This window comes from Gavia stellata, chromosome 12, assembly GCF_030936135.1.
Source record: "Gavia stellata isolate bGavSte3 chromosome 12, bGavSte3.hap2, whole genome shotgun sequence".
Classification (NCBI taxonomy): domain Eukaryota; kingdom Metazoa; phylum Chordata; class Aves; order Gaviiformes; family Gaviidae; genus Gavia; species Gavia stellata.
Genome location: NC_082605.1, coordinates 15,611,048 through 15,635,737, shown reverse-complemented (window position 1 = coordinate 15,635,737; position 24,690 = coordinate 15,611,048). Strand labels below are relative to the sequence as shown.

The 24,690-nt window shown below is 41.3% G+C and overlaps 1 protein-coding gene across 1 annotated transcript in view; it reads left to right on the top strand.

Moving 5' to 3' along the window:
• Positions 1–24,471, top strand: part of FHIT (fragile histidine triad diadenosine triphosphatase) — a 492,535-nt gene extending 468,064 nt beyond the window's left edge. The window contains exons 6-7 of the mRNA XM_059823354.1: positions 16,779–16,882; positions 24,402–24,471. Of these exons, the coding sequence (XP_059679337.1) occupies positions 16,779–16,880 (102 nt within the window). The 3' untranslated portion in view covers positions 16,881–16,882; positions 24,402–24,471. The remainder of the gene's footprint in view (positions 1–16,778; positions 16,883–24,401) is intronic.
• Positions 24,472–24,690: the final 219 nt, after the last annotated feature.

Below are 24,690 nucleotides of genomic sequence, written 5' to 3'. Positions count from 1 at the left end.
TATATCCTGAAATGTCTCCAGAAGCTTGGCACTGTCATCTAAAGCAAACTTTAAAAAAAAAAAGAAGGCATCAGTTCAGATAGCAGTGCCAGTAAGCTGTGACAGGAGGCAGTGAACTTCTACCCCACGGGCTCAGTCTGTCTGTAAGGCAGCTGATAGAGTCCTACAGTGCTTTCCTGGAAGTAGGATGGCCCTCACTGGGCTCCTGTGTCATAAGAAGGTGCAGAGAGAGGTCTGGAGGATGCATTAGCTCAGGTGGAGCACCATGCAAAGGTTTGGCCCTGGACACTTGCCAGGGAATAAAAGTGCCCTCTTGATGTAAAGAATTTCTTCCCAACTTGGCCAAGTGGACTAGAGCCGTTCCAGGAGCCCAGTGACGTTTGTCAAAGAGCATGAGTAAAATCAGTCTTGAAGTGGGGTTTGAAATAAGAACGGATTCACATACAAAAGCAGTGAAGTATTGCTTATAAATGGAAGTAGTGGAAATAGGATGATAGAGTGAACAGTTTGGTTTTAACTACTATTTAGACTTTCCAAAGTGTAGTACGCTATAAAAACCAAGGGCTGCTAAAAATTCAGGTAAGGGTAAAATGTTACAATATTCACTATTGTCTGAGAGTAGATAAAGTAATAGAGAGAAATGGCATGATAAGAAAAAACTTACTCTGTCTAGAAATGTTAGTTTATAATGTTAGCTAAATTAAGCAGTTATTGATCATTAATATACATTCTCCTCTTACTAGCTTATTTAATTCTTTTTAAGCTTTTAGAATTTGCTGTGGGGTGCCCTCAATTTGAGTGGTAATAGTGAAAGGTTTATGCTCTGTAGCGTGCTGTGTTCTGCCAGCAAAGTAAACGCACTTTAGATAAGATCCGGGCTTGCAGCTTTGCTTAATGAGAACATCACCTTGCTCATGTAACCAAATAGGCCATGCATATCCCTATTTGTTATAAAAATTAATATACAAAATAAACTCTATTTATGTGGCTATATGGGCAAGTTATATTATGCTTGTGTCCCTATCTGTGTAACTTCGTTACAACATGACACAGCAGCTCAGAGAAGAAATGACAGTGAAGCTCTGTGGCATCACATGGGTGCTTCAGATGGAGAAGAAAATCCAACAGTCCTGGTACAAGAAGGACTCGTGTACTGTATCCGCACATGTCTCTCTAATGGCAATGCTCTCCTCTGCAGTGAGCTCTAGATGATATGCACAGCACAAAATAGTTAGCTTTAAACTGAGGTTAAAATCAGTAAGGAATAGAACATAGGAATTTGTACTGTGTGGTATTTGATGATAAAATTAAATTGGATGCTTGTAAGAAGAAAAACAGCTATGCCATATTGCTGCGTGGATGCTGTTATCTACATGTGTGTTCATTTTTCTTAATGCTAAAATAATGCTGCAAGCATGCAGTGAAAAGGGAAATAACATCAGATTTATAATCTGTTTGAGAATGCTGCTCCTTTTACCACAACCATGGTGCAAAGCAAGAGCCTTCTCACCACATTTCCCCATTAAAGCAGGAATGGTATTAAATGACAGTATGTCTTTTTATACAATTCACAGAGAAAACCAAGGAAACCTGAAGAAAAGAGTCATGAGGTCCAACAGTTGCCCTTCTGTGCAGATAGATTGACCAGTCTCAACCTATCTTGGATGCATTTGACAACTCTTTGAGATCATACAGTTAGACATCTGTAGTTCCACCTTTACTACATAATGTGCAAGGTGTATTATGCAAAAGTGTTCTTTATTTTACAATAGGTATTTGTGTAAATGTAGTTTCATCGTGGCCAATAAGGTGGTGTGTTCTCCCTTCCTTCCAGGCCTATCAATAAATTTGCATTTTTTCCAAGTTGTTTTTAATTCAGACAGTTTAGAATTATACTGATTGAGTTTTTCTTTCCTAATATAAAACATTCAAACAAAAAACATTCTTTAAAAATTCTGATGGAAAATGTAAAGCAAATTTTAAAATTTGCTAGTTGTCTGTCTTTGGAGTGCTGCATAACAGATAATTTCCAAGTAATTATTGTATGAAAAATGTAGGACCTTTTTGGTTCATACATTTATCAAAGAGATGCAAAGCCAATATAAAAAGAATTTTAATTGGTTTGAGATAGTAGCAGGAAATGATTTTCTTTCATTTGTAGAATCAAAAAAAATTAAGGTATCTCAGCTTTTAAATTGGGCAAAGGAGTGCATATTTCAGTACTGCAGTTACTCATGTGTGAAATACAGAAAAATGTTAATTGAGGTGGGCTTGTGAAGCAGAATTAGTTGCAAGTGGTCTGTAGATGAGCAAGGGATTCTTAGGATGTTGCACCTCAGCCATCCTTTGAGGTTAATTCATTAAAGATAATTGGAATGTTAAATAGTTTCCTATAAGGAGTCGCTGCTACAGTGGTCTAACACTTTTAGTCTGATTGAATCAAATGCTAATTACTAATATTCAGATTTATGTTATGCTTATTTATGTACTGGCCACCCTGATTACTTCCTTGACTGCTGGTAATCTTTTCTGTCAAGGGTGACAGCCCTTCAGTCACCTGAAAATAAGGCTTGAATGAAGGGAACTTCAGCAAGAGGAACTGCCTGTTCCTGTCCATGTCTCTGTATCCATAAAGTCTGTATTAAAAATAGGAGCAATTGAGCAGTCTTTCAGTGTTTCATAGCTGATTAAATCCTCACCAATAACGCTAGAGTAAATGCAAAGTCTTCAGTGTGGTTCTCTGAGGGGGCTTGACAACACTTACGCACCACTGCACTCAAAATTCAAACAAATGGGCTCTTGGCATGGACGTAACATCAGTGGGTTTGCAGCCCACGTACCCAAACTGTGGTCTGGGTGCCTTTGGGGCCTGAATGTGGCATGTTGGACTCCAGTCAGCATGACAGATCCACTGCCCTTGGGAGCAGGGAGAGGAGGTCTGGTCCTCCTGGCTCTGCCCCATCTCCCACAGGGCAGAGGCCATTTGGTGTGATGGGATGTGATATCCCTGCCCTCACCCAGCAGAAAGGCAAACCAAACAATGCAGGATACGTTCTCCATCGTAAAAGCAGAATACCAAAGTGAGTTAGACAGAAGTGAAAAGAAATGTTCTTTTACATCAGAAAGCCAAATAAAAATCTATAGCCTGTTACAGATTTCTTTTGCTTTCCTTTATTTATTACTGTGACATAAGTGTCCTCTGCATCTATTTACTCTTACTTGGGGTCTCAGGCTTGCATATTTCATTTGCCCAGATGGTCTGCATCACTTCGTGAAGGATGATCTTTCTGTGCAGAAAAGGTATGTGTGCCAGGTCCCATGCATGTTATCACTTATTTATTGCCTCCCTGGCGGCACGCTGTCGCCAACAGGCGTATAATTAGAATAGCTCAGGCTGGAGACCTGTGGAAAGTCTGAGTACTTTCATAATTGGCCAGTAAGTGCTGTAGGTTTGTGCTTGAATCTCAAGTTTCTTTCTTCAGTGACGTATTTATCTTTTATTCTTATAAAAAGAGGAAATTCTTGCATTTTGGATCTGTTCTCATTTGTGTTGACTGACTTGATGACTTGTTATTAGAAACAGCCTGCTTTTGCTTTTAGAGAAACTTCCAATCATTTAAAGAGAACAGCACTGTCTCTTTTTTCTTGTGCTCCCACCCTGTACAAAAAGAGAAAAAGCAAAAAGACAAAGTGAAAAGTAAGAATAGGAGAAATATGTTATCAGAAACAGCTAAGCCAACAGCATAATCTGCAAGTTCTGTGTGTACTGTTATGATATCTGAAACATAATTATCAAGCTTAAGTTAATTAGACTAATGCTTAGAAAATCTGGCATGGCAGATTGTGGTAAGTAATTATATATACCGATTAAAAGATGTAATACACAGTGAGCAAAAGCAAAAAGAAAACTCCATTTGATACAGCCGGTGAACATAGACAATTAAGAAGTCAAGTAGATGAGCACTGACAAAGATACTGAACTTTGTGGAATAAGATGGGCAAGATGCCAATTTTCCAGTGGAACAGATTTTACGTAGTATCAGTCAAACTTTTGTTTTGTGAAAATCCATGCTACTGTTTCCTAACTGAAATATATGAAGGGCCACTTGCTTTTTGCATTAGGATTAGCTGACATGAATACGAGGGTATGTGCAAACAAGAATGTGACACTAGAGTACTAGTTTACATATAGATAGAAGTCGTGTAAATGGCTTTTCTTAAAAGCAATTCACAAGATGTCATATGAGAAATAAAGCTGTGAAGACAGTGTCTTCTGCAATTAAATGTAATTTAATAATGCTTATGGGTCAGAATGAATGAGGAGAGCTTGTGCGCCTTTGTACACCTCAGTACGTGTGCAGGCTAAACCCTGGAAATAGACTGAGAATGTGATGCTTTTTGTGAATTTTCCTTGAAGGCTAGTTTAAAAAAAAAAGAAAAACCTAAAGAAAGGAGAGAAAAATGTAGCAGTAGACCTTCTGTGGAAGAAGTTCTGCTTGCAAGGTACCCTGCTCTGACTTTGAAATGTGTCTAAATGAATAAAATTATTTTGCAAGTCCTCCACAAAGTGAGTGACTGTACAACCTATTCCCCAGTCAACTCCCTCCTGAAGAATGAGTGCGAAACCTGCAAATTCCTTGTCTGGCAAATTGAGATGAAGCAAGCCCATGGTAGATCCATTCTCACAGCATTTAATCCACAAGTATTTGACTGAGCTTCTGCAGTAATGTACAACCTCTTCTCAGCTGAGCCATGTGTTTTATTCATGTCTGCTAGAAATTGCTTTCATTTCTGTTGATCTCATTGTTTCCTAAGGCATGAACAAACTGATTGAACTGAAAGCAAACAAAATTACTTTTTGACTCTGAAAACTGGGGATGTTTGGGTTGCTTTTCCCATCGTCGTACCCTTCCTACCCTCCATCCCCCAATGTTCATGTGATCACCCCATCCATGCGGTGTAGGATTTTCTGAAGCATGTTCTCAGAGTTATGGTGAGAGAAGGTGGTGATCTGCTGCCAGGGTATCATCACAGGAACAGAACTTGCAAAAATATTGCAGAAAAAGTTCCTATGAGTTTTCCAGATGAATATTTCTAAAATGTCTGTGCCCAAAGGTTTGAATATTAATTCTGTCCAAAAGCAATGATACTGAAGTCTACATATTAAATAATAATTGTTATGCAAATGCTATCAATTCATGATTCCTATATAGAAACTTAGGGATGTCTGGGAGGTTGTAGCATGGACAATGGCAACTGTTTTTTCCTAGGCAGTTTAATAAGGTTTTCAATGCATTTTCATCCAAAACACCTTTCTACAAGTAGAAGTTATCAGCCTTAATTAACTGCAACATGTATACAGCTAAAATTAATTCTCCCCAAATTCACAGTCCCTTCACTGAAATTAATTGCAGAATATTATATTCCTGGGCTATTATGCCATACCTGTTCTTCAGCGTGGGCATTATGTGGGTACAACTGTGGCCTTATTCCCCAGAAAAAAAAAATTGAACAGAAGGCCAACACTGCAGCTTGGAAGAGGAGGAAGTAGATTCCTCCTTCTCCAAGTGAAGGGAGCCTGTGCCCCTCCATCATCTGACAAAGCCACTGTCATCCCAGTCTGAGTTTCACTAAGTAAATAAGGGATATCCTGGATTGAGGCCCTTGTCTGTGACTTTTTGTTCTCATTTGTTTTAGTCTATGAGTTAAGAGGTTCATCTGAGGGATGAAGGAGCCTGCTTGAAAAATACCCAACTGTTTCTTGCTTTTCCTCCTCTTCCCTTGTCTGGGTCTTTCTACTAATGCTGGGAAGGCAATGCAGCAGGGACCTTTTGCACAGCTTACACCTCCTGCATCATCTGTCCCAAACAGAATCTTGGACCGTATTCTGCTATGGATAACATATCTTTGTGAAGCCTGTACAATAGGGGGAAAAAAAAAAAAATGGCCAAAACCCCATGTGATGTCCCTTAAAGGAACTTCCCGTGTAAGTTTTATGGCAATATTAACTGGCTGGAAAAACTGGAAGAGGTGACTGACCATCTGAAATCTCCGATTCTGTTCCCATATCTGGGTCTAGTGCCATCTACTGCCATTAGTGCAAGCCTCTGCTGGGACACTGAAGATATTTTTTTCCCTTTACGGCTACTTTAAGAGATGAATTTGCAGACTCTGGGGTATTTGCCCTTGACAAAGCTTGTCTGGTTCTTATGCCACTAGGTCAGTGGAATATCAATAGATTCTTAATGCAGTCTGTCTTTTAGAGTTTCTTTCATTTCTCAGAGCAAGAGTAAATGTCATTCATATTGGCAGGTTATAACGGGAACATTGAGATACTAATTTTTAAAAATATACACAGCTTCTTTTAAATAGCCTTGGTTTCCCTCTTGTGTGTCTTCAGTGTGTCTAGAGCAATTACAAGGTTAGATATCCCTTAAGATGCTAGGAAAGGTCATTTTGCTGTCTTTTCTACCCCATGCCTCAGTGAAATATTCATGGTATGGCTCAGGTATTGGGACTGAGTTTAATGTTTCGTTGCATCGCCATCTGTTTTGTTGTTGCAGTTGTTGTTGTTTTTTCCCTTGGTGGGGGGTGAGGGAGCATGGAGGTAGCAGTGAGGGATGTTGGCATATGGGTCCGTACTTGATATAAAAGATGAGCACTGAATCTGTAGGAACAGAGTAGCTCCTCTGATCTGAGCTATTCTCTTCCTAACATTAGAAGACTTTCTGGCAAAAATCTGCTATTATGCATGTAGATCATCAGTGGTAGATAGTCTCTGTGTCTCCTCAAAGGCTATGAATGCACATTAAAGTAGGCTTTTATATTATATGTAAAGTTCATTCATATAACTTAGTACAGGCATTGAAATAAAGCTCCTCACTGAGACAAATGGCATTAACAAGTTCCAAGGACGTACAGTAGAGTTTTCCAGAGTATTGTGGTGGTTCAATGGCGAAGGGCAGCACAGAGAAAGGCTAAACCTGCAAGGGGATTCAGAGCACCAGGAGGGCTTTGCTGCAGGTGCTTGAGTCCCTTGGCCACAGCCAGCCCCAACCACCCAGCTGGTGGTGGCAGGACTCCTTAGCCACCAAACCTGGGGACAACCACAGCGCCAGAGACCTAACATGGAGAACACCTCACAGGAGGGGCAGAGTGGGTTTCTCATAGATGAGTTTTAAGCTTCCTTGTGACTTTATTTTTATGATACCAAGGGTGTTTGGCCCATAACGTTTCACCCAGATTTTTCAAATCCTTTTTGATCATCTTGCTTTTTTCAGCGTTTCCCTCTTACTGCTGTTGATTTAAATGTCATGACATTTTAAACATGACTTATTATAACAAAACAGTATATAAAACAATATGCTGCATAATAAATGCAGCCGTATTTTTCAGAGTGAATGTTAAATGAGAGCAATTTATTCCTCAACCTATTTTAGTACCTACTTACTAGAGGGTATTGGCTGCTTAAATCCCTGGGAGGCAATCTCAGAGGCAAGGCAGCATTGCACGTGCAAGGCTGAAAGCTAAAGAAGTATTTGAGGGGTGCCTGGGGGAAAAGGCTGTCCTGGGGACGTAGCTTCACCCAGGAGTGCCATGATCGTGAGCGCTGCGCGGAAAGCCGACAGGACCATCCTGGGGAGGTCTGTTGGCGGGTGAGGGGTCCCCTGAGAAGCACACACAAAAGCAGGCTTTGAAACCCCAGTGGTTTGTCTCAAGCATGCGGTATGTGTCATTCCAGACATCTGAAGTCTCCTTAAAATCCTCCTACAGTCAGTGAAGAGAGTGACTCAAAATATGAGTTACTCCAGGACACATTGACTGAATGTTTTCTTCTGAAATTCAGAAAGTGTTGGTGGAGATGGGGATTTGTTTAATAGGAATAAGCTAATTCCCCAGAGAAGAAGAAATCTGGTCTCTGCTCTGGCCATTGCGGGCTCTTCCTGCAGCTCCCAGAGACCTGGTGAGGAGGGTGAAGGTCCCCCCAGGAGATGGGGACACACTCACATTCCCCTGCCCACTGAATCGGCTCTGTGCCAAAGCCGTGGATCCTCCAGCTGATTTCCTTTGTGCTGGCAGAAAAATACAAAGCAAACACATAAACCAAATCAACCTTCCTAACACACGTGTCTTCCTTGGCATGTCATAGATCTTACTGGGTATGCTCAGGGTATGGCAAATGTTTGTCTAAAGTTAAGATTAGCAGAGGAAGTTCTGACTTTGAAACTCCCTGCATCAGGAGCCAGAATACATCAGCCTGATACAGGTGCCTCGAGGTTATCTCTGCTCTTGGAGTGAGACATGCACATCGCTCTGCAGCTCTGACCTTTTGGGAAAAGGCTTTCAGTCAAGTAATACATGCACCTGCATGAAATTTTTGAATCACTGACTCGACCCTTGATTAAAGTGCTTTTCCTTGATTAAAAATAGCCTTTTTCCAAATGAGTAATGTTGCATGGCAGGCTGTGCACACAGGATAACATTTCCTCCAACATTATCACATTGATGACATTGCCGTTTCTTACCCAGGTCTCTATGCAACACACTTCTCTCGTGTAGGCAACCCTGCCTACAAATGTCATTAGGAAGCTCCCCAGAATCACCTATCTTTTCCTCCCACGTGAGGAAGACTCCAGGGGTGTTTATAATATTATCTGCTAACTAGGAGGATAATGGGCATGGTGAAAATGTATCCAAATACATTTATAGATTCTTGCCTGGATTTGTATCAGGTTGTAAATAGCAGTTCTCCAAGTCTTTGGCAGGACTTCTTACCCCAGTGGGTATTTCTTCAAGTATCTCCTTTGTAACATGCTCACTTTCCAAGAATTTTATCTCAGTTGGAGCCAAACTGGAAGTCTGTCAAGATTTGAGCTCTTCAGAGTGCAATCTATGTATTTCACCGAATGCAAATGTGTTTTCTATACAACTGTCGTTCTGCTCATGGGCTTACTTGTCTTTTATACTTTCAAAAGCAAATTTCTTAGGATGCCTTTTATTCTTTTTCTTATCATTTTTGTATGCAGAATGGTTAGAAACTAGCATTTGCATAGTTTATTTTAGCAAAGCACTTAAATACATATGCTTAAGGGTTTTACTTAACCTTTATGTGTGTTTCCACAAAATTCTCTTTGTCTAAGTGCTTTGCTAAAAAGGGTGCTGTTACTCATATGTCCATGCGAAGTATGAGGTTCAAGTCATTCCCCAAAGCACAACAATAAAACTGAAAAAATATTTGCCGTCACTATGACAAAGAGTCAATAGGAGGAAAAAGAAAACACCACTCTAAACCACAACTTTGATAAACTGAGATTTCCAATGGAATATATGCTTTGCAGCAATAATATCAGCAGCTGTGAGGTAGCAGTGTATTTCATGTGGAAGTGGTAAAATAATTGGAGAAGGATTTTCCAGTAGATAGTTAAAAAATTGTGTCGCATATATAAAGCAGGCAGCTTTGGCTTCTTCTCCATCTCCTTAAATAACTCTGATTTAATGCAGCAAGTAAAAAACACCCCAAAATCAGGGATTTCCGATTCATGCAAATGTGGTTATCAGTATGATATAGAATCTTAAGCAAAGTCAGCAGATGAGAAAATTATAGGATGTGGGTTTTTTTCTGCAGTGTTCACTGTAAATTAGAGCAATTAAATTACAGCAGTCTTGTAGCTGTAATTAAATATGGAGATGGGCCCAGAGATGCGGAAAGCGCTGAACTGCCAGGGCTGCTCAGGCTGAAGAGTGGGAGCAATGGTAAAGGCAGCTCTGAAAACAGGTCCTGATCCAGCGGCAGCTGATGGGGGGCAGCCAGGCCGCTTGCACTGTGTTAACACAATATCTTGTAGGTGGTCTCTTAGGTGGTCAAGGAGGACCATGCCACACTTGTTATCTGCCTGTGTTTTTGCCTTTCCTGGGGCCCTGCCTGGAGCAGTTGCAGGGGGGATACCCGGCTGGGGCATGCCCAGGGCTGTGGGAGCTCCTGCAATGAGTACCCCCAGGTAGGTAAAACAGGATTTAGGGTCGCGTGATTGCAACATCCCTGAGAAGCTGCTTTGTGAAACTACTGTTGCATTCATTATTCTTTCATTTTATATTGCTAGTCAAGTCAAGACTCGAACCACAACTGAAGGCAAATGGGATGGAGAAAGGAGGCATGGACTGGCAGAGGAGGCTGCCCACCAAAAAGCTCACATCCCCTTTAGCAAGACAGCAGAGGGTGGGGAAAGGGTAGAGTGTAGCAGGAGGTACCAATAATAACAGTAAATGTCACATTTAATTACATTATGGGGAGGGGTGGAAATGAAGTCTTACTATGAGGATATAAGCTAAATATAAAGAGATGTGAAAGGAAAGAGCACTGAGGGAAAAAAGCAAGGAGGATGAGACCAGGGAGAAGAGGGCAAAGGAGGCAATTCAGGAATTAAGTTGATGTAAAGGCAGTACAAGAGAAGGCACAGATGACTGGAAGTCACCACCAGGACCAGGAGGTCCTTAGTATCACCAAAGGAATGAGGAGCCATAGCCAGCTCAGTCCTTGAGGTTTTTCTCCCACGTGGCGGGATGCTCGGGATGAAGCCCCCCCACATCTGCTTGCCACAGTGCAAGAATAGGGCAGGGATGTGCTGTGGGTGTGTGTTCATCACGTGGCTCTGGGCCCATGAGGGAGCTGGAGAAAGAGGCATGTGTAGCAGCCCTGGGATTGTTTTTGTCTCCAGTCTCTGGGAAAGGGTTGCCACTGGAGAAAGGAGATGAGACTTTCAGCCTCCTCATAGTTCACATTTTAATCCAATGCTAAAATATCGCTCCATAGATTTCACTCAAGTGTGGGAATTAAGTATGGAAAAGATGCGTGAGTATCCCAAGGTGTATTGGTAATAATGAACACCACCACCTGGGTAATGCCTCACGTCTGATGCAAACCGCTGGCAGAAATTTCTTTTGTGGTTTTTTTTTTTTTGTTAGCTGCTGGTTTTGATACTAATATATCTTATAATCACCAAGACAGTTGAGTTTTGTTGTGTTGCAGCAATTTGGTATAATTAGTCTCCATCACTATGCTTTTTCTTTTAGTTAAATGCTTTGGAGGTTATAAACTCTTAACTATCAATAGTAAATATTCATAGAGAATGAGAATAGTGCTAACTATTGTAAAAGCTTTTTTCCCCAATGCTTTTGGCTAGTGCTCTATATTAATACAGGTTGCTTTTCTGCTGGTGTTATGGCATAAGTAGAACAAACCATAATATAGATGTCACTTCAAGCAACAGCCAGTCCTAGACCCAGGTCCCCTATAGTCTGCTGCATTGAGAATTCTGGGCTCCTCCCCAAAAGGCAAGAAGGAGAGGTTCCCCAATGTGAATGTGTTATAAAACAATATTGCATTTCCCTTAAGAATTGCGGTGATAAAAACATAGACCATTCTGCAACACTAACAACTTTAATAAAATAACATAAAGCATAGCTGTCAGGTCTGCCAGCATCTCACACTGGGAGACGTGAGTGAGAAAATGAACGCTTTTCACAAGCAGAAATATTCAAAGAGCTTCACTGTTTACAAGTAATCAAGACTGACAGTCATAGATTATTGGTGGAAGAGCATTTTCTGCTTGAGGTGAAAGAAGAGGATAATTTATCAGGAAGCCCAAGAAGTCAGACATCAGTAATGATCTGCTTGAAGAAGGGCATATCTTAGAAATAGTGTGTTTATTTGTACTGCAAGGCAAGAAGATGTACTAAGTTATAAACAAGAGTCTTAGTGCTTGAAGAATGTTGAACAGATACAGTGTGCAATTTGCTGGGCAACTGCGATTAGAGAATTGACTAATGTGTGTCTCAGTGCTTGTTCAGAATATTAAAAGAAAAAGTTAGCAAAATAGAGATTGTCTAAAAGAAATGTTCACGCTCTCCCATCCTATCCTCTCCTTTCACAGTTATCTGAGCTATGCTAATCTGGTTGCTTACCTTTTTGTTAATGCCTATGCTTCTGAGACACTCCTGTAATACAACGGGTTTGGCTTTAGAGAATTTGGAGCTTTCTGAGTTTTGTAGTAGAACATCTTGTCTATCTGGTGTGGTGCTTTTGCATCACCTTTCTCTTATGAAAACAGATAAACTACCAGCAGTTTTAAAATGGTAACTAGCTTGGAGCTCCATGGAAATGGTTTTATAGATTGACACCTGCCCTGTCTGTGCCTTGGTATGCACTCTGGCCTGTAGCAATGCAAGGCTGCATGTAGGCAGACCCTGCTCCCAGCACCTATGCCATGTCCTGCAGGAGGACTTGCTGTCCAGATACCAAGAAATGCTGCTTCCTTCCTGGGGTGCAGCCTGGAACAGAAGGATTTGATTAGAGTTAGAAGATGAAGCTCATATAAGTATAAAACACCATGGAGATCCATCCCTTGTAGTTTGGTATTCATTGTCTCTGTTCCTGCCAGGCTCACCCAAAGCTTATATCCTTTTCTTTTTTGTTTTTTGGGTTTTTTTAATCATTATAGCTTCCTAATTCTTTTTTCTTTCACTTAGTGTAAGGATGGTATATTTTAGTCTGTATTTGACCAACTTTGGCTAACATTACGATTGCTGAGAACAGGCTGTGCTTCACCACTTTTCTCCTGCTACACGTCCACGGGGGGACCTGGGCTTCAGGGGAGACATCAAGCCTTCCATTACCCACCAAAGAGTGCTTGTCAAGAGAGCCCGATGTGCCTGCAGAGCTCTGCGAAAGTCCAAGGTGGTGGCCCCATCACCCCATGGGTGTCCCTGAAAAACCCTGAGCAAAATCTGTCCCCTTTACTTCAGTGTTTTGCACAGAAGAGACTCTTGTAACCTCACCGTGTGCTATTTTCATCTCACTTGAAATAGCAGCCGCTTATCGCAACTGGAAATGCACACATTTGCTTGGGAAGGGATTCTGAAGGTGAATGGTTTCTTCTAGAAGCACGTTCATTGCAAGAAGGGCAACGATTGTTGTTTAAGGGCCTTTGGGTAATATGGAAGCCCTGTCCCAGGAACTGTGGAGAAGGTAGCAAAAGTGTTTTTGAGAAGATGTGGGTCAGTCAGTCTCCTACAGGGAAATCTGGGCAAAACAGAAAATCATGTCAGGCAGATGATGTGGGGCTCTGGATAAGATTTTTTTTCTTTCTTTCTTTTCAGAGCTTGCAGAAGTAGAATTGTTGTACAGAAAGCATCACAGACGTCAAGCTAGTCTGTGTTTGAATATCTCTATCTGAGTAAGGATGTCAGCTCAAGTTCTCCAGCTTTTTCTGACTGGGGAAAAAACGGGGAAATCGCTAGTTTTTACAGATGGATAGCTAGCAAATAGAGGTATTTTTTCCCTTTGCTTTCAGCAGTACCTTGGAGTGTTCTCCAGGTGTAGGAGAGCATTGCTTCCTCTGTATAATCCAAACTTTCAGTAGCATGTCAGATGCTTGTAAAGATGCATGGTTGGGACTTGCATGTGTGTGTGTGAATATGAACACACTCCAAGGCACAGAAGTCCCTTAGAAACACGTATCAACTCTTATGTTTGTTTCCCACCTGAATTCTAAATCAATACAATTTAATACTGAAATATGTATGTTCTTCTTCCCTGCAAGTATCTTTTCAACTCAGCCAAAATACTATGGAGACTGTCTTAGCCTCTTTTTTTAGAAAGAAAAGTTTAAATAAAGTAGCTCTTGCTTGCTGAGGCCCTCACATGGAGATCTGAACCTGGTTGAGAAGTACTTTACATAAGAACATATGAAATAACTAGCTGAAACCAAACCCATCCATGATCCCAATAGCTTGTCACCATTGGAGACTACTAGCAGATGCTAAGGGAAGGTTTCAAAAAGCAGGCAGGTGCACAGATGTGCCTCAGTTATGCTCTCCAGCCTCCATTAATTTGTGGCATGCAGAATCTCTGAACCAGAGGTGGTATCAGCAGCCCTTAATTTATTTGTCTTCCATTTACTGGTACTGTTGATCTTGAACCTGTATAATGTTTAGCATCCAGAACATCCTCCAGGAAGATTATCCATAATTTAAGTATTGTGCTTCAAAGTGGCTAGCTATATGGTTTGGTTTGTAGTGGAGCTGCAGGATGGCAGTAGCAGAGAAGGGTAGGCAGCCACCAGAGTCAGTTTTCCAAATCTCCACAGTGGGTGGTAATAACAGAAACTAAGTGGCATTACGGTGATTACTGCTTACCGCACTTCAGAAATTGCTGACACAGCAAAAGGTTTGAACACAGAATAGTCCTGGGAACCTGTTTGGGTAGACGTAGCAATTTTATACTGAAGTAATATTCATCTATAAGTCAGTTGAACAATGAATATGTTGCCCATGGCAGTGATTTAACGCTGTAGTCTGTTGTTCGTCATACCCAGTGCGTCCCCAAAACGTCTGAGAGGTGTGCGAACGCCTGCCACGGCAGAGCACGGTAAGGCTGTGCTGAGCGCTTTCATGCCAGGCTGGGGCTTACTGTGCAGTCCTGCGGGCTGTGTACCAGGAGCCAGGGCTGCTGAAGTAGGTTGGGTTTCCAGGCAAGTTTCAGAATTCATTGCCGCTCCCCATATATCTGTTTTAACCTTAAGTCAAAGATTGATTATTTTTAAAGGTTAGCAGTTATGTAGCAAAAGAAACCCTCTCCTTTGCCAGCTTTGAGAAGTCACCATGGTCTGTGACTTCACACAGTTTTAATTTAAAAAACAACAACAGCCATTTCAGGATATGCCTCCTTATTACTGTTCAGTTTCTTTGAACAGGGAAAATAAAAATAAAAACTACAAGTCAAATGCCCGCTTTACAAGTCTCCTCCTGGAGTCAGCTCTCACCTGGGTTGCGCAGAAACAGGATAGCAATGGAGAGCAGCAGCCAAATCACGTCACTAAAAGGAGACCTTGAGGAACAGGGGCTGCCCTCCCTTGCCTTCTAGCTGTTGCCTGCTGTATCTCCTGCTGATGTTAGGTCGCATGAGCAAGACATTGCTTTTTTAGAAAAACAGCTCACACCTCAGACAGACAATTGATTTACCACCACTTGGCTCATCCTCATGCATCCTCTTGTGAAGTGTAAGCCCTCGCAGCCCGTGGAGAGTACAGGATGATGTATATTGTTTCATATAACTCCCTCTCATTGTCAGCTCAGCTGTTGTACCTATACACCATATAGGTGTGTACAGTGGGTGAGAGCAGGCACATGGATATAAAGGATGTGTGTGACCATGTATACACTGTACCTGGTCCTGGCTTTTAAATCTTTCTCCATAATACTGTGGCATTATTACAAGATGGATTTATAACACAGCTAGAGCTAATGTAACAATGAAGATTAGTCTTCTACCAGTCGAACAGTAATACACTTTAATTTGCCTATAGCTACCGTATTGTATTGGCATGAGAGGAAATAGCTTTCGAATGCAGCTTCATCTGCTGAGCAGGAAGAAATCTGTGCTGCAGAATGTAGAACTACATAGGACTATAGCTGGCAGCAAAATTCAGAGTAGGAGAAACACAGCACAAATAAAAGTATTTGTGAGTTGGATGTATGCTAACAATCCTAGTTTATTGCTAAACATGCCATATACAGTAATGCAGTTTGCTTAGCAGGTTCAGCATTGCTTCATCTTTGTGTTTCACTGCTTCATTTTCTGTACTAAAATTTCCCCATAAAAGGGGTAAATTCATTAGTTTCCGACTTTGTGACATTAACAAAAAGTTGATATTATAATTTTCTTCAGAAGCACTGATGCTGTTACTACAATCTGTGCTGTGCTCTGTACTTAGAGACACGCTGGAAATCTCAATACTTATGCTGTTAATGCAAACATTTCTGCTGTCTGTTGCAAACGTACTCTTCCCTTGACGAGTGGCAGGCATTCTTTGAGTGGACATGTGTACAAATAGTCACTCAAGTGCTGGCATGTTATCATAAAATAGAGCTCCCTTCTGCTGGAGAGCAGCAAACCCATCAGCTTCCCTCTCCTTCTGGAGAGGAAAAGGATGTGTTTGAAATTGTCATGTCTGAGATATCTCCTCTTAATACTTATTGCATATGGGACAGAACTTATTTTTGTGGGCATATTATGCAAGCTAGATGCAAAAATTAACTGTTTCACATACTTTTGATATTTTTCCCTGCTAAATCACTAATGAAATATAGTTGTGCTTAAAAGAACAAGTTTAGTTTCTAGACTACGGATGTGTCTCACTTTCAACAAGGGCAAGGAAGGACTGGTAACTTGCCTGCAGGGTGGGAATGTATCTCTTCTGAAAACTACTGGTATAAACTGCCAGTGGGAAACAGCTGCCAAAGGGCCTTGTTACCATAATAGGTCTTTGATGGGAAAGGAGGCCCCATGGGCAAAGGAAAAGCCAGAGAGAAATTTTGCCTGAATTACTGACATGGTGTCCAGGCAGCTTCTGCCTAGCTCACTCCACGGATGTAATAGGCACTTCAAAATATCTGAGTGTGTTTGTTATCCTATTACCTACCAGCTTTGCATCAAAGACTCGCAAGGTATCTGACCATCAGCTCACAAAGGTGAACTCTGTCATTGCCTATCAATCACCCTGGCACCTTGTGTTATCGTCATAAATCCATCAGAGCCAGTTAACTACTGTCACCACTCTAAGCCAATAACCTTCACCCTTCATCTCTTCATCACCAGGTCCCTCCATCCCATGGACACATGGAATAGTTAGATTAGTTGCATACAGGCATGTCCTTGACAATAAAACTGGGGGAAAAAAAAAAAATCAACTGTTTTTTTTCTTCTTCCTCCTTCAAAAAAGCTGCAACGACATGACAAAGAGGATTCCTCTGACAAGTGGAGGACAGAAGAAGAAATGGCAGCTGAAGCAGCAATTCTGAAGAATTATTTTCGGGAAAATTAAAGGTAAGGGTTTACACATTAACTTACTCCTGCAACACGCAAAACTCTGTTCAGTCCTCCATGGGCTTCTTAAGGACAGAGGGAGAATATGTAGAATGGAACAAAAGAAATGAAAGCTCTTAGGTCTGTGTTTTCCTAAAGCTTTTAGTTTCCAGAGAGCAAAAATATAATGTATCTGGAAATCAGAATTATCAACAGTTACTTAAGAAGCATGTCTAACCCAACATACCCACCCTGTGTTGTTAGAACAGAAAATAGCCTTGGTACCTCTATGATGAGTTAAAAACTGCTGTGTCTGTGTACACCCAGATATGCATATGCACCTATACATACAAAAATCCCAGCAGAATTCAGACTATAGAGTGGATAAGCAAATGCTAACTTCATCTGGTAAATCTTAAATCATCCGATCAGTTCAACTTTCAAAATTAAGCCTGCTGGAAAACTGGCTGTTCTGCTAAATCTTCCACTGGCCCTAAAAGAAAAAAATATATTTGCGGGGAGGATTAGAAAAGAGAAAACACTTGGCAAACACTAACAGTGGTGCTCTAGAAATTGAGAGTTTTTCATTTTGTACGTGGAGGCACAGAAACCAGATTCTTCCGGTAGAAATGAACTGGCCCCCGGAGATCAATATGAGTTACGCTGGGATGTACGCTGCAGCAATGATGCCAAAAGCTCCCTCTCCCCTGTTCCCCATATGTTGTTTGCCATCATCCAGCACTCTCATTTCTCTGTCATTTCTGAGTGTTTCATATTTTTTCCTCTGAAGAACCAAAATCCCATAAATATCCCTCCTCTCTGCCTGTGACTCATTGCTTGCAGCCCAGCTTGAGAAATCTTAAGTTAAACTACACAGTGTGCACATGGTACACTTACGTGGCGGCTCTCAACTCCCATGCCATTCTGTCATCTCCGTTTGGGCTGGTTCGTCGGACTCTTTCCTTTTCATTTTTTCTTGCATGATAACCGTGCTCTTGTCTTCTCCAGTCAAATCAGCTGTGCCAGCATTTCTGCGGACTGGCACAGAGAAAGCTGGGTTACACATGTAATTCCCATCTGTGAAGGAAACTTCTCCTCAGTGCCTGGGACCTAGGGACCTCCAGGGTTTGGAGCAACAGCATTTGGACTACACAGTCAAGTTTCCACAGTGACTGCTGGATTTGTATTTAGACACTCACTTTTCATCTTCTCAGAAATTTGCTTCTCAAAAATGAATTACTCCGCCAGAAAGAGAATATCCTTAGGTAATGCATGTGTAAGCACTCTTCTCTCCTAACAGAGGCATTATGTAGTACTTCATCTATAGCACAGCAGCAAATGAACAGTACTTAGGCTAAAATGGCACATCCCTATTCCAATGTGATGTTGTTCCCCATTATATATTTGGTAGGTTTTGGGGGGCTTTTTTGGTCTGGTTACAAATGAATTTGAAATGTTCTTCTGCAGAGATTCTCAAAAGGGTTGGAATTAAATCCCCACATATCAATAAAATGTTCTTAGGCTCTTCTGATGCTAAACACAAAGCTGGATAGATGGTATAAATTCATTCCTGCAAGCAAATTCATGTGGCTGGACTTTTATTTCCATTTATTATGAAAATAAATCAGTGTGTGTCTGCATGGATGACCTCTTCATAAGTTCCCCGTGATATTAAGGTCATTACCTTTCCTAGAACAGACTGGTAAATTAAATCTTACTGGCATCATTATCACTGAGAGTATTTTGCCTAGTACAGGCAGTCCTTCCAACCCTTGATTCCCAACACAGGGTATCACTGTCAACCTCTTCTCCATGACATTGTTTTGCTTCTGAGGTTTAAGGCTCTGAAACTGAGATGAAGGTACATCTGAGCACTTTCGGAATTTCTCAACCTTTATCAAATCTCTTAACCTTGCTTCTAAAGTGACGAAGATTGAAAACTTCTGGTAAATTAACAAGGTTATATGCATCCTTCTTTGAAGCTATTTTTGTTTTTCACCTACAAAAGATTTATTTTGCCATTTATAAATTTACCTGGATGCTGTTTGACTTGAGTTTTTTCATGCGGCACAAGAAAAGTCAGAAGGAGCTGAATGTGGGTGTTCTGGAGCCAATAAATGGCAATTTTTAAGGCCTCAAGCATTATTTTTTTACTTAAGTGTTTTGTTCAAAGAAGCCCAGCTCAGCTAGATTAACCTGGACAGACTGAGCTGTGTTTCAGAGTTTTCCCAGCTACTGTTATATTTATCAAAAGTCCTTCACTAACTGTCACAACTCCTATATGACTTGGGTAGGTACAGTAGCACCTTTTACCTGTATTTATAGACTATCTGATCAAGAAGGACTTGTAGGTGACTTTTTCCTAAGAAATACTTGAACAAGGCAAGAAGCTCTTGATTCTCTCCCTACTACATTTGCTGGTTCTGATCCCTCTTGGCTGGTTGGGTAGCCACAGCTGGGTGCTCCTACACCACGCCTCAGATGATCAGAATTATCCAGCCACTTGCTTAAAGAAATGAACCTCATTTAGCCTTGCTAAGTTTACACCCTTAAGAAAATACTTGTCTTAAAATAATTCATTCGTGTGTACAATTGCCTAGAGCAGATGAAACCAAAATCAGTGAGTGAATTTGTGTTTTGCACATGTTTCTGGTCTTTCACTGCATGTCCCCACACCACCATATCCCATCTCATTAGAAGGACTTACCACTTTTTGAACACCCCCAGCATGTGTAGGCTCTGCAGGGCTGCTCACGGTGGGTGCTGTGTCTGCAGAGCCAAAGTTCAGCAGAACTTCATGTGGCTCTGGAGAAGGACAAGAAAAGGAAAAAAAAACTTTCTGTGGAAAGGATATTTAATATATAATTGCTCCAGTTAGTCACTCTCTTTCTTAGCAGCATCAAGATTTGACCTCTTTAGGAGCCATTCCGTGTTCAGTGTTGGCTATCATATGGTCAGCTGTGTTTGATAACTGGTCACTCTTTGAGGTGGATCCACCGGGAAAGAGTCCTTACTCAAAGAGCAAGATTTGATGCAGCATCTTAATTTCCTATTTTCAGATGCACCTTTTAAATTTTCTAACTATCTATAGCTGGGTAAGTGTTTTGATAGTTTGTTTTGTGCATTTTAAATTACACATGCCAGCAAAAAGGCTAAAGATTAAAAGAGTTACTAACCTTCAGATAGTATATGAAAAATGTTTCTCTTCAAAGGCAGTTTCACTCTGTGTTGTTGTTTCTGAAGAAAGAACCAGGCTGTACAAGTTTCAGTAGAAGTTTTCCTATTTTATGCATAACTGAAGTAATACTTTTATGTTACTAGAGAAGTAGTCAGTCTTAAGTATGATGTCAAAATGTCCCTTTGCATGAAGGGGCTGACAGTGATATTCTGTTGCCTAGTGCTTTTTGAGTTACAAATGTTCGATAGCTTTTAATTGCTTAACCATCTGAATATTTCGTGTCATTCAACACGCAAAATTCATTTAAAAATGTCTCCAAATAATGCAGCCTGCACAGTGGTGCAGGATTTCTGATGTCAATTCTCCCCTTCATCCCCAGTCTGGCAATGTTTCTAGAGAATATAGTCTTTTCAACTTTGTCAGAGAATATGAATTTTATTCATTTTTTTTTCACCCCACTGTGAAAGAGAGACAATCTCATTCTTTGAGAGCACTCATCCTGCCTCACAGCTGCCTCTTCTGCACCAACAGCTCAGCATGTGTGAAAAGATGCTGTTCTATTGACTTCAGCAGGGAAATTACCACTGTGAGCAGCAGCTGACCAGAGGGAATTTAAGCTGGCAATTTGGCTTGCATCTGGTTTTGCTCCAGCACCTCTGACAATCCATGCTGCATGCATGAGAGTGAGCACCAGAGCAATCCCATCACTTTCCTTAAATTTAGGCAAGTATGACAAGATGGCTCGCAACACCCTTCTTTGGTTGCTTTACTGTAAGAAAAGCCCTCCTATTATTTCTGGTACTTTAAACTGAATAAAAGCACAAAATAATGACTATGCCTTGGAGTGAATCTACAGAGTGGATCTGGGACACATGCCGTGCAGTGAGGACACGGTCAGTCTGCCCCAGAAGATGCTGTACCTGCAGTGTGGACCACAGAGCAGGTTGTCTCCTGGGTGGGTGCCACAGTGACAACAGAGACATGGCCAGAGATATTTTCTGCAATAGATGCTCTTCCGTTGTAGGCAGCCTGTTGGCAAGCAGAATCACCATGCAGTCACAGAAAATAGAACATGCTGTGGACTCTGGTATGGGGAATGGGAGAAAGGGAGAGGGGAACAGCAGGCAGGGACCCCCCAGTTGTGGGAGCCTCGCTTTATAAGCAGGGCAATTTTCCGAGTGCTTATGCTGGAGTCAGACTCAATGTGGTGCCTGGTCCTGGGGACTTTCCAGAGAGCATTGACGAGAGCTGTTCATGGCTGCACTTAGGAGCTGTTTGCATATAATCCCGAAATAAATACACATCCTAGTAACCAGCTATAGATTTCCCTGCACTCCAGACTTAAGTGCTATTAATTACATCCCCCACTCAGAAGCCTCCAAGAACCATTAATTAGAACACAGAAGCTAACGGTTTGCTTGTCTGTGTGAAGCTATTATGACCTGAAAGTGAAATATAAGCTTCAAAAGAAACATGTTTTATGAAGGTCACCTTGGAAAACATCATAACAATCTGTCAGGAGAAGAGAATGCAGCACTCCAAGTGTGCGTTTCAGTGTGACATTATGCTTTAAGTAGTTGGAAATGGCAAAGAGAAGATGGATCAGATCATAGGGTCTATGCTTTTTTTCTGCAGTAAGTACATGTAAAGTAATCTTTTTGTCATTTCAATGGAATGCAAGGAAAGTTAATATCGACAGAAATCCAACAGACAAACATAATCTGGCCCTTGCTGGTATTTTTGAAGTGTGAAACATCCAGAGCCACCACCTCTGCAGCAGGGAGAAGGTTTATGCACAGGAGTTAAATTACCTCTTCAAGGGAAGATGTAAACAGGCAGAAGTGCTACGACTGTGTACAGCAGTAACACCCACCCTAGAAGGCTCAGGGCAAAAGGCTTCCCCAAATAAATGTGGTGTGCTAATGCACAGCAGCCTTAGCATCGAGGTTGATTTTTTTTTCTGGTTGAAGCATATCATTATTCTTATGAAAACAAAGCTGCAGTAGAGTTAGCTATGGTTATAAGTGAAATGTCTTCCTCTTGTAGGAGGCCAGCATTAGTATAATGTCCCCCTCACACCTATTCCAGGGTTCTATTTTGAGGCTGTAAGTAGTACTGTGCTAAAAGTTATACACCTCATTCTCTGGACTTCCATTTCCCTATAGGTGGCCATTTAATTCAGCTGTAAAGAGTACATGAATTCCATACAGCACTGCTTGGATCCTTTAATTATAGCTACCATAGAAATGTCATGGCCAGGGACACCGACAAGATTGTACTGCATAAAGGCAAAGCAGCAAATGCATTACTGTTAGCAAAGAAAGCTGACAGAGGGCTAAATGTTCTCTTAACTTGCACATCCAGCAGCCTGAATGCTTACCTGGGCTGTCTGTCAAATGCCAAGTATTTTCAGTCTAATCCATTCTTGATTCATCATTTATCTTTATGTGTGTTGCATTGTATGAGAGGAAAATGGGGAAACTCATGCATAACTGATGGACATTGTGTCCCAGGACCTGGGATAAAAGAATCGAGGTACAGGACAATGCTGAGCTTCAAATAAGGATGATATCAACTGTGGTCAAGTATTTTTATACGCAAACCTGTGCTAAAGTGGTGCTAATCTCTTGCCCCCAAAGCTGCAAAAGGATGCACTTACTAAGCAGCCAGTCCCTCCTTCAAGCAGATTCACAAAACACGCGCCAAGTAATTTACAGGCTGCCATCAAACTGTCAGTCAAGAGGGGCATACAATGGAAAGTGTTGCTCAAAATGCCATTGAAAGGGGAAACACATGTTTCAGTGAGAAAAGACAATCAAACAAAGAAGTAGGTGGTTGGGGAGTTGCAGCCACAACAGCAGCAAGGATCCAAGCCTCACGCACAGCCCCGGGAAACAAGTTCGGAGGCCGTGCCCTCATCTAGCAGTTGGGTAACAGCTTTGTGTTTAATAAGCTGAAATAATTTTTCGAGTATTGAAGCCAGCGCTAAACATGCTCTGAAGTGAAGGTAAAAAACTGAAGATACCAAGCAAAAAGCCCACTTCATGCTCAATTATTAGCAAAAGTTTGTATCATGTTATGCTATTGCTATAGCTGCTGCATAATAGAACTGCCCAGGGAGACACTCTAACCAGCAACTCAAACGTGACCTCAAAGCTTAAAAGCTGCCTTTGAGTTTCAGTGTCTAGGCTGTGTAGGTGGAAAGGCATTAATAACTCCTCCAGTAAGTAGTTATTTGAAAAAGGAAGGGGGTGATGGACATTGGAAATATATTGGACTGAGCGTACTTGAGGCTCTGTTGTTTGCCAGGATGTCAGTCGTTACACAAAAGGACAGGTACGTGCATGGGTAAACCCAAATGCCCCATTTGTGTTAGCACCTGGGGCTGCTGCACGCCTCCAGTTAATGCTGCAGTAACAATTGCCCCATGAATTTGTGCAGGGATTTCGCACACAGTTTTTACAGCTGCAGTTGTCAGGCTCTCAGCATTTCTACTTCTCTGCTTCAGGAACACCTTCCAGGTCTGTCATGGCACCTATTACAGGTCTTTTACTAGGATGGACCACCAAGAGGTGCAGAAAATTGGAGCAGACATGGGAAGAAGTACCCCATTCATTCTCCGGTGTCTGAGACTGGGGGCATTTCCAGGGTGATGGTCCCAAATCAATGGTGTGTAATACCTTGGCGTTAGGTAGAGTCTCACTGCAAGGTCAGGATGGATGAGGATATACAAGAGATGATGATTTTCAAAGAGCATTTTCAGGAGCTTATATAAGAGATCATGCGCCCCAAAGACTCTTGCATGAGATTATTATAGCAAAATTGATTTGAAGAGTAAGAAGCTGGATTTGATGACACTAGATGCCCTTTCTAATCCTTTGTTCCTATGACTAGCAGTCAACAGAGCTGGGGACTGTGCTGTCTTACCCAGGAACATCAGAGAGGTGGCTTCACTTCATGTTTGCTTTTTGTAAAATGATCCTGACCTCCTTTGGAGGGTGCTTTGTGAGTTAGGAATGAAAAGCACAATGTGAAAGGCAGGCATTAGTACTATTTGGAAGTGAACTTTACTGAAAAACTAGATAATAAATCAAACAAATGTTCCTCTTTCTGGCTCTGATACATAATGTTAAAATAGTTGTGTGCAAGGATTTTCTCCTTTCTCTATCATATAGGCTATAATAGGAGCTGAAATGTGCTGTATATGGATTTAACACAGGCCTATTGCTGTCAGTGTTTCCTGTTGGAACACGCTAATGAACACCTAACTCGTTAGCAATAAGCAGCCTTACATTTTATCTTACTAACAAAGATCAAAGATACTATTATATGTAACTTCCTGTTATGTTTGATATTTCTCAGGTAACAAAGCGTTGGAAAAACATCCCGTGACAATAAGAAACTCCCCAGAAAGACAGACTTTATTCTCCAGTTCCCAGTGGCACTGGAGCTGCAGCTGAACAATTTTACTGTGTTCTACAAATATGGGATTCTTCCAAGAAAAATTTTATTGGACCTTTGGATATCATCAAGGTTGAATTTCAGCTAAGACAACTAACAGCACTGATTCAAAATATTGCTCTGAGTAGTAACTCATATTTTTCTGAATTGTGTACTTGGGAATGAATCTTTTAAAATTTTCCCTTGGCCT